The 16,721-nt window shown below is 35.1% G+C and overlaps 1 protein-coding gene across 2 annotated transcripts; it reads right to left on the bottom strand.

Moving 5' to 3' along the window:
• Window positions 1-573: 573 nt before the first annotated feature.
• LOC131548227 (huntingtin-interacting protein 1-related protein) lies at window positions 574-16,591 on the bottom strand. Of its 2 annotated transcripts, XM_058789363.1 has the most exons (34): window positions 16,362-16,591; window positions 15,604-15,667; window positions 14,982-15,124; window positions 14,823-14,879; window positions 14,636-14,716; window positions 13,585-13,661; window positions 13,442-13,503; window positions 12,892-13,032; window positions 12,754-12,811; window positions 11,944-12,019; window positions 11,672-11,803; window positions 11,512-11,561; window positions 10,585-10,657; window positions 10,317-10,500; window positions 9,699-9,787; window positions 9,302-9,418; window positions 8,147-8,248; window positions 7,839-8,033; window positions 7,588-7,698; window positions 6,549-6,743; window positions 5,339-5,489; window positions 5,163-5,249; window positions 4,976-5,083; window positions 4,159-4,295; window positions 3,964-4,074; window positions 3,820-3,878; window positions 3,698-3,728; window positions 3,103-3,165; window positions 2,918-3,018; window positions 2,731-2,836; window positions 2,522-2,645; window positions 1,590-1,651; window positions 1,051-1,380; window positions 574-933 (listed from the first exon to the last, which is right to left on the bottom strand). In XM_058789363.1, the coding sequence occupies exons 1-34, from the start codon at window positions 16,455-16,457 to the stop codon at window positions 925-927; spliced, it is 3,582 nt and encodes a 1,193-aa protein (XP_058645346.1). In that variant the 5' UTR covers window positions 16,458-16,591; the 3' UTR covers window positions 574-924. The 2 variants fall into 2 exon arrangements, with proteins under 2 accessions (XP_058645346.1, XP_058645347.1); XM_058789364.1 differs by lacking the exons at window positions 14,636-14,716; window positions 14,823-14,879; window positions 14,982-15,124; window positions 15,604-15,667.
• Window positions 16,592-16,721: the final 130 nt, after the last annotated feature.

Raw genomic sequence — 16,721 nt, forward strand, 5'->3', positions numbered from 1 at the left:
AAAGCATTGTTAGATGCCAGTGTTTCCTGTCATAGCTGTGCAAAGTTGATTTCAAAAACAGTATCATAGCTATTAAACTATATCTTGTTATGATTTTAAATCTGTTTTTAACCTCAGAATGATCTCTAAAGTCTGATTTTGTGGTGGCTGTACTTTAAAATTCAATTACTTTAATCTTAATTCAAGCGATTAAGGATTTTGAGAAGTCTGTCTGTAATGAGTGCTGAATACTACTGTATGGTTAACCCTGCATGCTTTAAATGTTTGAAAATGATTAACAGTTGAAAACATTCATTAGAAATTTAGAAAAGTAATCAAATGTAATCAGTTTGAAATAGTTACACTACTTATTAAATAGGGTAACTTGTAATCTGAAACCTATTACATTTCCAAAGTAACCTTCTCAACACTGCTCATAATCGTGTATGATTAAGTATGCATGCAGTTTTTGATAAACATATTAAATTAGAGATTTCATGGATGGGTTTTGAATAGATTTCTAACGTGTTTTTAATTCGTTGTTGCATCTGTAAATACAGGTGTTAAAAACAACCAGCACATGCATAACTTACCCAACATAATTAATCATTTTTTTATTTACTTCAGTTTGCATTTACAACTTCAAGTTAATTTGCATTAAAATCGTAAAAGGTGTTAAAAGATCCCAAATTAAATAGCAGCCATCAATGGATGGTGCTGATAAAAAAAAAAAAAAAAAAAAAAAATTGCATGATAAAATATGTAACTGTAGCAATTCACTAAATGATAGTATAAATTAAAAGCATAATTTCAAATATTTAATTCACACCATACTGTATTGTCAAAGCATTAAGGAAGATATACAGTAGAGGCTCATGATAAAATTATGAAAATAATATACACTATGATGGTTTCTTCTTTATACATCCAGGGCTCAGACTCCTTTCACCTAAACTGTGGGAGATAAACAAAGAAAAACAACTTAACATCTAAATTTCATTATAAAGACAATGTTGTCACTGGAAATACAGGTAAAGTGGCCCAAAGCGAACAGTGTCTGTGAATACGTACTGCATTCTTGAGGCGACTGCCTGATTTATGGAAGATTGAGGTTCGTTTAGAGCTGGTTCTGGCAGGTTCGGGTGCAGGGGGCTCCGGTTTGGGCGGGTCCAGTCGAAGTGGTTCGAATCTGGGCGGGGCGAGTGTGAACGCGTCCAGACTGGGCAGTTCCATATTGGGCGGGTCAGGAAAAACAGTAGGCAGTGAACTGTCAAAACTATTGACTGTATTCCCTGGAGGCGTGTCCATTGGGATCCCTCCCATCTCATAGTGCTTTTTCCTGAGTTCTCCCAATCGTATACGCTCGTTCACCAGCTCCTTCTCCAACTCTAATACTTTCACCTATAAACAAACATGAGTCAACATGTATGCATTTAAAGTCTGTTTCAAGCATGAAAAAGAACTTGCAAATCATTTTACTTGCATGGTGTGATGCATTTCATCATTCAATGTGAATTTTGTACTTGATTTAATCCTCTGGGATTTGATTGGATGGTGTAAGGGTGTTTTGATACCTAAAACTGTACTATTTTTCATTTTGGCAAATTTACCTGAGAATCCATTTCTTCTGTTTTGAGTTTTATAAGAGATATGCTGGAAAAGTCCATGGAGTCTATGGGAAAAAAACAAGACGACACACTTAGAAATTTTGCATCACATCACTCAGCAATGGATCCTCTGCAGTGAATGGGTGCCGTCAAAATGAGAGTTCAAACAGCTGATAAAAACATCACAATAATCCACAAGTAATCCATGCAATTCCAGTCAAGTCAAGTCACCTTTATTTATATAGCGCTTTTAACAATACAGATTGTGTCAAAGCACTTAACAGTATTAAATTGGAGGATAGAGTGTCAGTAATGTATAATGATAAGATTAAACTTTCAATTTTCAGTTAAAGGCATATCATTATTGAATTCAGAGATGTCATTGTCCAGCTCAGTTTAGTTTAAATAGTATCTGTGCAATCAAATAGGCGATAATCGCTAGAAATTAAGTCACTTAATGTCTTGTGAAGCGAAAAGTTGCATGTTTGTAAGAAACAAATCCATCATTAAGGCATTTTAACTTTAAACTGTCACTTCTGGCTAAAATACGAGTCCATAATCCATAATGTTAAAATGCCTTTATATACTACATTTGTTCTAACAAACATGCACCTTTTATTTTACAAGACGTTAACAGAAGGACTGGAGTGGTGTGGATTATTGTGGTGTTTTTATCAGCTGTTTGGACTCTCATTCTGACGGCACCCATTCACTGCAGAGAATCCATTGGTGAGCAGATGACCTAATGCTAAATTTCTCCAAATCTGTTCCCATGAAGAAACAAACTCATCTACATCTTGGATGAGTACATTTTCAGCTAGTTTTAATTTTTGGGAGAACTATTCCTTTAATGTGCATTCTGGCGTTGTTAGTGATAACAAACTTTACTATTTGCAGGGAGTATGTTTCTTGTTGCATGTGTCCATGACACTTACTCTTGTTCTCAATCTGCATTTGTCCTGATTTAGTCGACGACACCACAACAGCGGCCATGTCATTCACGTGACGGGATGCTTGCTGTAAAGTTTGGAGCTTCTTGTTGCCTCGATCTGCCTTTACCTGTTAAATGAAGGATTGATGTGTCAGAATCATCAGATTTGATTCGATTAAACACACTTATATTGGTCTCATGAATTAATTTTACCTTTGAAGCAGCGACAAGTTGTGCCGTACTGGCGCCGATCTCATGAGAGCAGACAATCAGCTCTTCGTATTTCCCTTTGTCAGTCACGACTTTATCAGCCGATTCACTTTGTGAGATAATTAATCACAGTTACAGGGATTGACACTAATAAATACAGGTTAAAGCTTTAAATATTCTACACACTCACAGCATCTGTGTTGCACCCCATCCTACAGCCTTTGATGCTGAGATGAGTCCCTCCGTCCAACGTGAATTTTTAGCATAGAAGTCTTTGACAGAACCAGCACCCTAAGATGGAATATGGCAATAAGGAATTTGAGTATGCATGATTTACGAAAATGATCTAAAATTGTCCATATAGCCAAATCATACCCGGCCACTTTCCACAATGTCTCTCTGCAGGTCAGTAGCGGCCGTCACCAGCATGTGTATAGCCTATGGACAAAAGTGATGAAAAATTACTTAAAAAATACTGACCCTAACCTTTTTAAATTGGAAATGTATATCAAGATTTTTCATGTTTTAGAAAAAAGTAACTTAGGCTGCATTTATTTGATTAAAAATACAGTAAAAACAGATATTTTGAAATATTAATACCATTTAAAATAACTGTTTTCTATTTGAATATATGTTAAAATGTCATTTATTCCAGTGATGCAAAGCTGAATTTTCAGCATCGTTACTCCAGTCTTCAGTGTCACATGATCCTTCAGAAATCTTTCTAATATACTGATTTGCTGCTTAAGAAACATTTATAATTATTATGAATGTTGAGCTGCTTCATATTTTTGTGGAAACCATGATACTTTTTTCAGGATTCAGGATTAAAAGAAAATTCAAAAGAACAGCATTTATTTGAAATCTTTTGTACATTATACATGTCTTTACTGTCAGTTTTGATCAATTTCATGCATTTTAAATGGTAATGTATTTAACAACATATCCATCTCTGTGAATCTAAATGTACCTTCATTAGATCTGAACACGAGCCAATGATGCTGTAATAGAACAAAACAAAAATTGAAATACATAACACATAAACTACAAATTGTGTGTGGTGGTATTTATAAAACTATATCCCGAACTAACTTTTGGTTAACTTCCAGCTTCACTCCAGATGAATCTCTTCTGGCCTGGCTCAATATTTCCTGTATTACATAAGAAAAAACTCATGAAATCATAGCAAATCCTGAGTTCAATCCAGCATCATTAACACAGTGTACTGTAACTTACATCCATTCTCAGCACAGCATCTTCAATGGCAGTGGAAGTCGCAGCCATTTCCTTATCCACCATTTCTGCCAGCTCTTCCTTCTGCACATCTGCTCCCCTGGGCCGCAGGTCCTGCAGGAGACCAGGAGAGAGGTCACTTATTATTTCACGCAAACAGAGATCAAGTCTGAAGATGCCATCTCTGGTCTGCCGCACCTGTCCTTGGTTGAGTATACGCTGGACCACATAGCGGACAGCAGTAGGGTCAGCTCTCGGGAGCGTGGCCTTTAACTTCAGCTCTTTCAGATACTGGAGGCAGTGAGTGGCACAATCCCGGCAGTTATCTGTCAAACCTATGGAGAAATGAACCAAAAAAAAAAAGGTGGTGAAGATGGCTTTAGGAGCATGGTAGATGATTTGTTACTGGATTGAGATAGTAAACCAGCTCTAACTAGCTTGAGCAAAGTGCTCTACCAGGTTGCAACCAGGTCTACAGTTGATTAGCCATCTAAGGACTATAGATGAGAAGTCTGGACCTGCTAAATGCCATGCAAAACCATCTGGTATTAGCTGGATTTTCTAATGCAAATCATCAGTACAAAGTACAACATTTGAAGAACTTTAAAGACTGTGTTAATTTTCTAATGCAGTCATCTGTATAGATTTTCCAATGCAAAACTTAAATAGCTTCAAAAATTGTAGTAATTTGCGACTTATTTTTTTAGAAATTATAAATTATATTTAGACCAGCAGCTAAACCAGCTTGGACAAAAATAAGCAGTTTGGACCATCTAAAAACCAAAACTGTGTCATATTAGCTGGATTTTCTGAAGCAAATCATCTGTGCAGATTTTATAATACAAAATCTTAAATCATTTTAAACACTGTCTTGATGTGCAACTTATAATTATAAATGTTTTGTGTATGTTTTGTAATACTACAGAAAGTTTGATTTTGAATGTCAACAGCACTATATACATATGACATGTGCATGTGCGCATTTTTAATAATACAGAATAATTAGGACTCTCACGGTCTGCTTGATCTGTAGGTGCTGAGTGTGCAGTTCCTGCCCCGTTCACAATAGTGTCAGAAATGAGATGGGAGAACTGGGTCACCGACCTCAACAAACCACTGGCATCTAGAAGAGGAGGAGAAGAGATTACATTACACTAACACCTGAACCTGTAGCTTATTGATGAGAATGACCGTCATCTTACCATCCATATTCCTCAAATAGGCCGCATGGCTCTGCTGCATCTTATCAATGGATGCCAATGTCAGCTCAGCCCGATTGATCAAATAATCTGCAAGCAGAGATTAGATATATGTAGAGTAAAAGAAATGATGAGGATATTCAGAGGTATGAGGAGGAGGAGGGTGTGGAAGGACAGACCTGGGGTGCTGATGCAGCGCACGTGTAGTGGATCGTCCACTTTGGCCACAGCGTCCAGCACGATGCCCTCGGCCTCCACCACAGCGCACTGCAACAGACTGAACTGCTCATCCTGCAGCCTCTGCTGCAACAGTCCTGAGTCCTGACTTAACTGTACAGAAAAAACACACAACAGAAGAACTAATTAAGACCCTCAATAGACTACAGTAGCTAAACCTGGGCTACATCCCAATGTGCATACTGTTCATCCTATACAAGAATAAAGTGTCCCAAATCATAGTATGACTTTGAAAATGTATCATATATTTCACCATTATATCAGCTATCAGTCAGCCCACTCTCTAAATATTTACATAAGTAATATTTATAAATTATATTACACAAAAAACCTATATTAATAATTGAATCTATTAGTCAGCCCACTTTCTAAATAATGACATAACTAATATTTATATAAGATTAGATAAAAATATTTACTTTTATTAAATAGTATTATATATTAAAATTAGTGCTGTCAAATGATTAATCGCATTCAAAATAAATGTTTTTGTTTACATAATATATGTATGTATACTGTGTATATTTATTATGTATATATAAATACAAACACATGCATGTATATATTTAAGAAAAATATGTTATGTTTATAAATATATTTATATATAATATAAAATATTAGAATATAAATATCTAAATGTATATAAATAAAATATATACTGTATGTGTGTGTATTTATATGTACATAATAAATATACACAGTACACATACATATATTATGTAAACAAAAACTTTTATTTTGGATGCGATTAATCACGATTAATCGTTTGACAGCACTAATTAAAATCGTATTATATTTGCTATTATACAGTATATCATTGATCATTATATTAGCTATCAATCAGCCCACGCTCTAAATACTGACATAAGTAATATTATATTATGTTAATATTAGCTATTATTAAATTGAGTCATACATCATATTTCAGTATTATATTAGCTATCAGTCAGTCCACTCTCTTAATATTGACAGAACTAATATTTTAATAACAAAAATATGATATGAATATTTGCCATTATTGTTTTGTAAGATCATATTTCAGTATTGTGCCAGCTATCAGCGTCCCAAAGCACTTTAAAAAGTGTACCTATACTATTGAAGGATTTTCAAACTATGTATGCATGAATGTTTTTTGGAGAAATCTTTTCTGACCTTGGCCTGCATTTGGCTCTGCAGCACCGCCAGCTCTCTCTGACTCCTGTCTCTCTCCTGCAGAAGTGTGGCCTGGTGGAGCTGGGTGGCCTGACGCAGGTTAGTGATCTCAGCCTCCTGTTCTTTCACTGAACGTAGAAGAACCTCCTTCTCCGTCTGCAGACCCACTAACACACTGCTCAGCTGGTCTCCTGTCTAAAACACATATGCAAACACAAAGAATGAACAGTTTTGAAGGTGTAGTACAAACAAATTGACAAACATAAACAGGTCCTGACAAAGAGATCCTTTGTCCCACATCCTTTGTTCTTAGTATATAATCGCCAGGCTGTGTTGCGTGTCAATATTTGACCATTTGCAGATAATAAAAAAATAATGATCGTGTGACACTGAAGACTGGAGTAATGATGTTGAAAACTCAGCCTTCCATCACAGGAATTAATTATGCTTTTGACAAGTATTATATGTGACCCTGGAGCACAAAACCAGTCTTAAGTCGCTGGGGTATATTTGTAGCAATAGCCAAAAATACATTGTATGGGTCAAAATTATCGATTTTTAATGCCAAAAATCATTAGGATATTAAGTAAAGATCATGTTCCATGAAGATATTTTGTACATTTCTTACCGTAAATATATTAAAACTTAATTTTTGATTAGTAATATGCATTGCTATGAACTTCATTTGGACAACTTTAAAGGCGATTTTCTCAATATTTGGAAAGATTATTTATTCAGCTTTCAGATGATGTATAAAACTCAGTTTTGAAAAATTGACACTTAAGACTGGTTTTGTGGTCCAGGGTCACATATTATATTTATACTGTATATATTATACTGTATAAGCAATCAGTCAGCTCGCTCTCTAAATATTGTATCAGCATCTGATTTTGTAAAAATCATATTGGTCACCCTTTAATATGTTCAATTAGTGTCTGCATGCTTGTGTAAAAAAAAGTCATATCATGCATCAGTTGCACAAATGTAAACAGCTTGCATATGTTTGCAGCAGAAGGTCTACTGAGGAGGAAATACTCACGGTTTCTTTACTGTTCAGAGCACTTTGTGCACGCAGCATCTCCGCTCGCTTCTCCTCCAGCTCACGTCTCAGTTTCTCCATCTGCAGCTGCAGCTCCTGTTCCCGACACAACTGACCACAAATAAACAGCAAACAAATGACTAAAACACCTCATTCAGGCCTCGTGCAGTTTTGTTTAAATTTATGATAGCAAAAACTGCGTGTAAGTTAATATTAATTGGCATTAGAAAGGATTAGGAAGTTGCACTGACTTTTTCCTGCAGCTGGTTCTGCAGCGCTGTCATCTCTCTCTGATGTCGGTCTCTCTCCTGCTGTAGGGTGGTCTGGTGGAGTTGGGCGGCCTGACGCAGACTAGCGATCTCAGCTTCCTGATCTTTCACTATACGAAGTAGTGTCTCTTTTTCTGCCTGAAGACCCACCAACACACTGCTCAACTCGTCTCCAGCCTAAACACACACACAGATCACAGAAACATTGCAGTATTTACTAAAATGATTAATGCATTCAGTTGCTAATCTAGAAATCTGGAGTCATTTATGCACATTGACAGAGATCCTACCTTCTCCTTGCTCTGCAAAGTATTATGGACTTGGAACATTTCAGCCCTCTCGGTCACTAGCTGTTGCTTCAAACGTTCAATTTCTGCTCTCTGTGCCTCCAGCTGAAAATTACAGTTCAGTTCAGTTAATGACAGGTGGATATTTCAGCCAGGCCAATAAATCTGCAGATATTTTTAAGATTATCTACACTAGTTTCAATTAAATCTTCTAACCTGATTGTCAATGGATAATGTACAATTTCAGCTGTTTTTGAATAATTATGAGAAAATTCAAATACCATTCAAAAGTTTGGAGTCAGTAAGATTTTTTTTTTCTTAAATTGAGAAAGGATTAATTAAATTGGTGACAGTAAAGACATTTATAATGTTACAGAAGATTTATCATTCAAATAAATGCTGTTCTTTAGAACATTTTCCATTAAAATATGAAGCAGCACAACTGTTTCTAACATTGATAATAATGAAAAATGTTTCTTGAGCAGCAGATCAGCATATTAGAATGATTTCTGAAGGATCATGTGACACTGAAGACTCCAGTAATGATGCTGAAAATTCAGCTTTGCATCACAGGAATAAATTACATTTTAAAAAATAATATTTTAAAATACTACTGTATTTTGAATTAAATAAATGCATTACATTTCATTAAATATTTTTTTCATACTACAATAATACGGTAACACTTTACAATAAGGTTCATTAATTAACAACATTAGTAAACATGAACTAAGAATGAGCAATATTCCTACAGCATTTATTAATCTTAGTTAATGTTATATTCAGCATTTACTAATGCATTATTAAAATCACAAGTTGTGTTTGTTAACATTAGTTAATGCACTGTGAACTAACATGAATAAACAACGAACAACTGTATTTTCATTAACTAATATTAACAAAGATTAATAAATAGTGTAATAAATGCAGAGTTCATTGTTTGTTCATGTTAGTTAATACATTAACTAATGTTAACATATGACACTAATGTTAACATGTATGACCATTAAAACTATAATATTGGAATATTTGCATCAGCCATTGAAAATCTCCTAATGGTCAACTAACCTATATCATTCCAGGTTAGTATGAGTGGTAAGGCAACTTTTAAATCTCAAGAATTACTGGAATCATAAACATAAATGTGTGTAGTGTGACCTTGGAGCTGTTGTCCTGTTTCAGTTGTTCCACTTCTACCACCATCTGCTGTTTGTGTGTGAGCAGCTCCTCCTGCGCCTGCTGAGTGCCGCTGAGCTGCTTCACCATCTCTGCATTCTGACACAGAAAATCAGGACCTTTAACAATGACAATAACCACATGGCAAAGACAAATGACAAATGAAGATACTTTTTTCTCCAGAACTCCTTGTGGCAACATATTTGGGGAATATTCCTCACATTAGGGCATAACAGAAATATGAGGAAGACAATCACAATGTGTCAAAGTATAATTGTACCGGAGGATCACATATCGTGTAATTGATGCTGTGAGTGACAATGTTACTGGCACTGTTTATCAATAATATGCGAGGAAAGCGGCACAAAATTGTCTTTACCTTCTGCATGAGATCAGCATGTCTGCTGACCAGCTCGGCGTGTTTCTCTTTGAGTCGAGTGAAATGCATCTGAGCGGTCTGAGCTCTGCCTAGAAAACATGAGAACAAGAGGTTTTCATTCATATTACCATTCAAAAGTTTGAAAAAGGAGATGTTTTTGAAAGAAGACTCATATGCTCACCAAGGCTGCATTTATTTGATCAAAAATACAGTGATATTGTGAAATATTATTTTGATTCAAATTAACTGGTTTCTTTTCAAACATATTTTAAAATGTAATTTATTCCTGGGACGCAAAGCTGAATTTTCTTCAGTCTTCAGTGTCACATGATCCTTCAGAAATCATTCTAATATGCTGATTTGCTGCTTAAGAAACATGATTGTCAGTGTTGAAAACAGTTAATATTTTAATATTTTTTGGAAAACATGATATATTTTTGTTCAGGATTCTTGAAAAGCACAGCATTTATTTAAAATAAAAATCTTTTGTGACATTATTGTCTTTCACTTTTGATCAATCTAATGCATCCTTGCTGAATAAAATATTAATTTCTTACAAACAAACAAACGGTAGGTATATATGTTGTGTATGTGAGTCTGGGGTCAGAGGTCACTCACTGCCCGCGTCCTCGACCGTGGCCTGTATGCTGGCAGCGACTGCGGTCTGTGCTCTGAGGTTCTCCACCTCCATGCGCAGACGTTCGTTCTCTACCAGCGCCATCTGCTTGTGCGTCCGCTGGTCCTCAAGCTCAGATTCCAGTTTATTGACCTGACTTTTGAGATGGACCACGACACGCTGGGCCTGAAGACACACGGATGATGGGATTCAATCACAGGAGAAGAAAACACTTTTCAAGACAGATACAAATAAAGACAAATGTCTAACCTCCACTTTTATGAGCTCCAGCTCTGGTTTCACCACCTCAAGTTCCTTCCTCAGAGTATCAGCCTCGGTCTCTCTGTGTGAGAGTTAATATTATTCATAAAATGAAAAGAAATTTCAAACATTTGGACACCAATTTGTTCTTTAATTATGTCATTATTATGTCACAACTTATCTTTGTGTACAAAACTATTTTAAACATCAGATTAAAAGGTTTTAATGATCATAAGAAACATAATTTCAGTGAAAAGTGCAACCAAACATTTGATGGACTTCTAGCTTTGTCTCAGATTTTTTTTCTCCTAAAACTCCCTTTTATACAAATAAGTCAGGTCTACATCAGGGTTATTATCATTAAATAAAACTAAAGCAAATTTTTTTTTTTTTAATAAATTTAAAAAAAAAAAAATTAAGCAAAAAAACATTGTTACTTGAAATAAAATAAAATAAAATAAACTGCCAAGACATCATTGCTTATTTTTGTTTAATTTAAGTTTAATTACTAAAATAACTCAAACTAAATAATCTAAATAAAATAATATATACAAATTAATAGAAACCATATAGACACTTTAAAAAAATACTAGTAATAAAAATAACAAAAACACAACAAAACGATTTAACTACAATTAAAGTGAAAACAGAAGATATATTAATAAATTCTCATTCATACCAATAAACTATAATATTTATCTATATCAGTTCACGTGATTTTGGAAAAAGTTGATGAGAACTGAAAATGAGAATATTGAGTTATATATTTATATCTCTGACAAATCTGAGCACGGTTTGAGATATTGTTGAGATCTCTTCTGAAACTCTACAAGTCTGCATTTGCTCTCCATTTAGTCTCACTGTTGTCAAAGAAAAACTGATAAATAGTTGAATAGATTTAATTTGTGAGCTTTCTTTCATAAAGTGGTATGTTACCTTTGCTCTGGTAGGTCAGTTGGAGGGTCAAACTGGTTGTATCCGTAATACTGTTGAACAAAATAAGCAAATGTTAAAATTGTCACAGATGTGGAAAAGCACTTAGTAAGACTTTCTCTGAGCTAATCTACAAAGCTTGACCAATCCAGGTTGTTTTTACCATCTGATAGTTTCCTTCACCGAAATCCTGCTGCGTCTCCGTATCATCGTAGTCAGGGAACGTCTCATTCTGAACGACCACGGGCTTCACGTGATCAGCGAATGAAGCCGCACGCAGGAAATTTGGAGGCTCCTACAACATTCATATGCATATATTCATCCGTTCAACTTTTTACGCCATCTGTCAATATTGTTTCTTTTATAGCAGTTTGTAAAAACGTTTTCTGTAGACACGACTTGAAATTCAATTATTTATAGATGTAAAGATCTTACATCGGGAAGATCAGGAATCTGAATGATAGATTTGAAAAACTCCATCCCTCTTGCTCTCTCGAAAAACTGCGTCAAACTGTGGAGGACAAAGACAGACCAAAAACTACTCAAAGCACCAGTAATTTCATGAACTCCATTTTTGCATTTTGTGAATGTAACTGAATAAAAGCATCAGCCAAATTAGTATATGTAAATGCACTGTAAATAAATGATGTTCTTTTTAACTTCCAACTCATCAAAGAATCCTAAAAAAAAAAATGTATCAGTTTCCATGCAAATATTAGGCAGCACAACTGTTTTCAACATCAATAATAATCAGAAATGTTTCTTGAGCAGCAAATCAGCATATCAGAATGATTTCTGAAGGATCATGTGACACTGAAGATAATTAAAATTCAGTTTTGCATCACAGAAATAAACTACAATAAAGTGCATTCAAATAGAAAACAGTGCTTTTAAATTGTAATAATATTTTTAATCAAATAAATGCAGACTTGGGGAGCATAAGAGATTTCCTTCAAAAACAAAACAAAACAAATTCTTACCGACCCCAAATGATTTTCAATTATAGTGTACATTACATGAGTAATGTCTGATATTATTATTATTTATTTTTTATAAATCAATGTCGTTATGATTAGGCTAATATTGGTAGCTGATAATATCAAGGTTTCTTTTTGGCATGAAGAATGTTTATTTCAATAAATACATATTAGTCGGTGGCAATAACAAAAACAATTTTCTGCTTTTGCTATTGGACAAAACTTCTATAACGGTCCATTCTTACACAATACTGCAGTCCACCATTACCTGTTGAACTGCTCACGGAATCGGTCCCTGTGTCCTAACAGAGCGTCCACCGGTATTCCTGTGACACAGCACAGCGCCGGTAAACTCAATGAAAATGCATATAAATGAAGAGAGCAGCATGTAAACAACAAGACTCACGGCTGTGTAGCTTGAACAAGAGCTTGACCAGGAAATGGTAGAGCGGACCGCAGTCCTGGATGATGAGAACCAGCGGTGCCAGACGGCACTGACCCACTGGAGTGGTAGAGCTGGTGGAGTTAGACTCCATCTGCCGGAAAACTGCATTTAAAAATTAAAAAATATTTATTATACACACACTGCCGTCTCTTCTGCTCACCAAGGCTGCATTTATTTGATAAAAATGCAGTAAAAACTGAAATATTATTGCAATTTAAAATAACTGTTTTCTATGTGACTATATTTTAAAATGTAATTTATTCCTGTGATGCAAAGCTGAATTTTCAGCATCATTACTCCAGTCTTCAGTGTCACATTATACTTATTATATATTTATATTCTGTGCAATCCGTGATAAATTTTTTCAGAATTCTTTGACGTGTAGAAAGAAAAACAGCACTTGAAATGGGACTCTTTTGTAAATGTCTTTACTGTCACTTTTAATCAATTTAATGTGTAATTAATGAATCAGAGTATTAAAAGCATTTTACGGGTAAAACATTATGTTTACCTGTTTCTTGCAGCTTTAGAGCTGCTTCCATGTACTCCAGAACCTCACCTGTCATGTCAAACCTGTATACACAATAATCATGAGTAATTAATTTACATCAATGGATTATTCAAGCTCACTGAAATCATTAGCAATGTACTTACACTTTGTTGATATCAATGGAAATGGCTTTATCAAGAACCTGTTCTGGAGCTTCAAGGTTTGGTGGGATTTCCAGATGCTGTGGTGGAAACAAGATAGAATGACAGAATGATGGATGGATGGATGGATGGATGGATGGATGGATGGATGGATGGATGGATGGATGGATGGATGGATGGATGGATGGATGGATGGATGGATGGATGGATGGATGGATGGATGGATGGATGGATGGATGGATGGATGGATGGATGGATGGATGGATGGATGGATGGATGGATGGATAGATGGGTGGATGGATGGATGGATGGATGGATGGATGGATGGATGGATGGATGGATGGATGGATGGATGGATGGATGGATGGATGGATGGATGGATGATGGATGGATGGATGGATGGATGGATGGATGGATGGATGGATGGATGGATGGATGGATGGATGGATGGATGGATGGATGGATGGATGGATGGATGGATGGATGGATGGATGGATGGATGGATGGATGGATGGATGGATGGATGGATGGATGGATGGATGGATGGATGGATGGATGGATGGATGGATGGATGGATGGATGGAATGACGGATAGATAGATAGATAGATAGATAGATAGATAGATAGATAGATAGATAGATAGATAGATAGATAGATAGATAGATAGATAGAATGACAGAATGATAGACAGACAGACAGACAGACAGACAGACAGACAGAAAGATAGACAGAATGATAGACAGAATGATAGATAGATAGATAGATAGATAGATAGATAGATAGATAGATAGATAGATAGATAGATAGATGATAGATAGATAGATAGATAGATAGATAGACAGACAGATAGATAGAATGACAGAATGATAGATAGATAGACAGATAGATAGATAGATGAATAGATAGATAGATAGATAGATAGATAGATAGATAGATAGATGAATAGATAGATAGATAGATAGATAGATAGATAGATAGATAGATAGATAGATAGATAGATAGATAGATAGATATTTCTTAACTCATATGTCAATGAAGGACACATTAAACTTACCTTTAAATGGAAATCAATTTTAATACATAGTAGCTTGGCATACAGCGCAACAATATGTCCATATCTATCATGTAGATTCCCCTAAAACACAGTAAACACGTACAAAATTTAAGCTGAAAGTTTCAGATGAAAGATGATGTAAATGACTTGCTCAACAGAAAAACATCCAGATCATCTCGACACTCACCCATAATGTTCCCAGCTGTCTAATGCTTGCGGTGTGACCTCTGCTGTCTCGTAAAGTCTGCAAGAAATACATACATTTATATTTGTAGGGTCATTTTAGACAAATAAAGTCAAACGAAAGTCATTTTCATCTGATGACACTTTGGTAGATGTGACTGACGTTAGGATGGCCGTCTCGTAGCAGTTTGTGCACCACGTGGCAGAACTTCCAGCTGAGGATGGCGTTACTGGACAGCGGCAGACTCACAGCATGAGACCAGAACGTGACGGCACCGCCTTCCTTATGTGTGCCTAAAATGATATCTGCGCAGAAGTTAAGGACAATGTACAAGTCCAGATGATATTTAGCAAAGATGATTCATAGCATTTTCTATAAAGCAAATTTCAAATGAATTTTTATTGTATCTTAAAATGCAACTATATTATCACCCAGCTCTTTATATAAAGTTGGAAACATATAAATAAATCCAACTTTATCCATATACATAGAGTACACTCACATAAAGCTATAGATACAAAACAGCAAATCTCAATTGCCGTAAAATGTAAACAATATTATCACCCAGCTGTGATTCTGCTAAATGTGACTATAAGGCATGAAGATATTAAGAAATATAAACATTAACATCATCATTTTTTGTGAAGCTGCTTTGAAACAGTGTATTTCGAAAAGCGCTACACAACTAAATGTGACCAATTGACTGATAAAGTACATGCTGTGACTGTAAAACCTGGGCACACAATGAACATGAATGCTGTATTAAACCAATACTAAAGGATACTGCGTCCATATTTCTCTTTGATAGGGGCCTCCACATTGGTGATGGATTTGGTGATGCTTTGAAGCTGTAAAGCAGATGAAATGGAGATATAATATAATATCATTAATTAAACACAGTAAATAACGCACACCTATAATGTAAATGAATATGACTGTTTAAAATATTAAATAACACACATTGCAATAAAGTGAAGCACAAATTAATAACCAATAAATAATTGTGGCCAGGTTGATCATCCGAGTCTGGTCTTACATGTGTTTACCATTAGCATAGCAGTTCAGTTATTGGTAATATAATAATACAATACCATATCCATATCATGGTATTTACATGGTACTTCAATAATACCATTATGTACATCTATATTACTATGGTAATAAACATTGGATTACAATGTTACACTTCCATACAAAACATTTTTGGACATGTATAGCACATGTCCAAAAAAAAAAAAGATTATGGTATTAAACTTATTACTGCATCAAAGATGTTATTACTGTGGTACATACCCAGAAGCATTATTATCGTGGTACATGTCAAAAAACATGGCATTATAATGGCGCATGTCCACAAAACAATAAAACAATGTTTTTAAAACATAATGGCTTTTAGGCGTTATATATATAACATACATTTCGCGGGGATTCCAATAGATAAAATAAGAGGATTTAAAAGTGTAAAACTATTCTAAATAGTTTCAAAGATAAGGTAAAATGACAAAATATGGTCATATTACCACCTTATCATTGAATTCTCACCTGAAGTTTGACGAATTGCTCCTTTTCTGCAGCTAAAGCTTTTTCAGATTTATCCGTTTTCTCGTTTTTCTTCGATTCGGTTTTCTTTGAGGCCATGTTTGACTCCTTCCTCAGATGAAACCAGATGTACAAATGATCGAGAGTCCCGACACACACACACACACACACCTGAGATCTACCCGTCACGTCAACGAGTCACACACAGGTGAGTTTCCTCACGCGCTCTACGAACAGCGTGTACTCAATCTGAAAATTGTATTTCAGTCAAAATACAATAAAATTACATTTAAAAAAAACAGTAAACAAAATTATATATTCCAACTACTTAAAACGTGAACTACTTGTTTTATATATATATAT

Source organism: Onychostoma macrolepis, chromosome 10 (genome assembly GCF_012432095.1).
Source record: "Onychostoma macrolepis isolate SWU-2019 chromosome 10, ASM1243209v1, whole genome shotgun sequence".
NCBI classification, from domain to species: Eukaryota; Metazoa; Chordata; class Actinopteri; order Cypriniformes; family Cyprinidae; genus Onychostoma; species Onychostoma macrolepis.

Coding starts and splice junctions, on each gene's coding strand:
- LOC131548227 (XM_058789363.1), bottom strand. CDS start 16,457: ATGGCCTCAAAGAAAACCGAATCGAAGAAAAACGAGAAAACGGATAAA. Junction 6,744..7,587: donor CTCTGAACAGTAAAGAAACC/GTGAGTATTTCC, acceptor TATGTGTTTTAG/ACAGGAGACCAGCTGAGCAG. Junction 1,652..2,521: donor AATGCAGATTGAGAACAAGA/GTAAGTGTCATG, acceptor TTTTTCCCATAG/ACTCCATGGACTTTTCCAGC.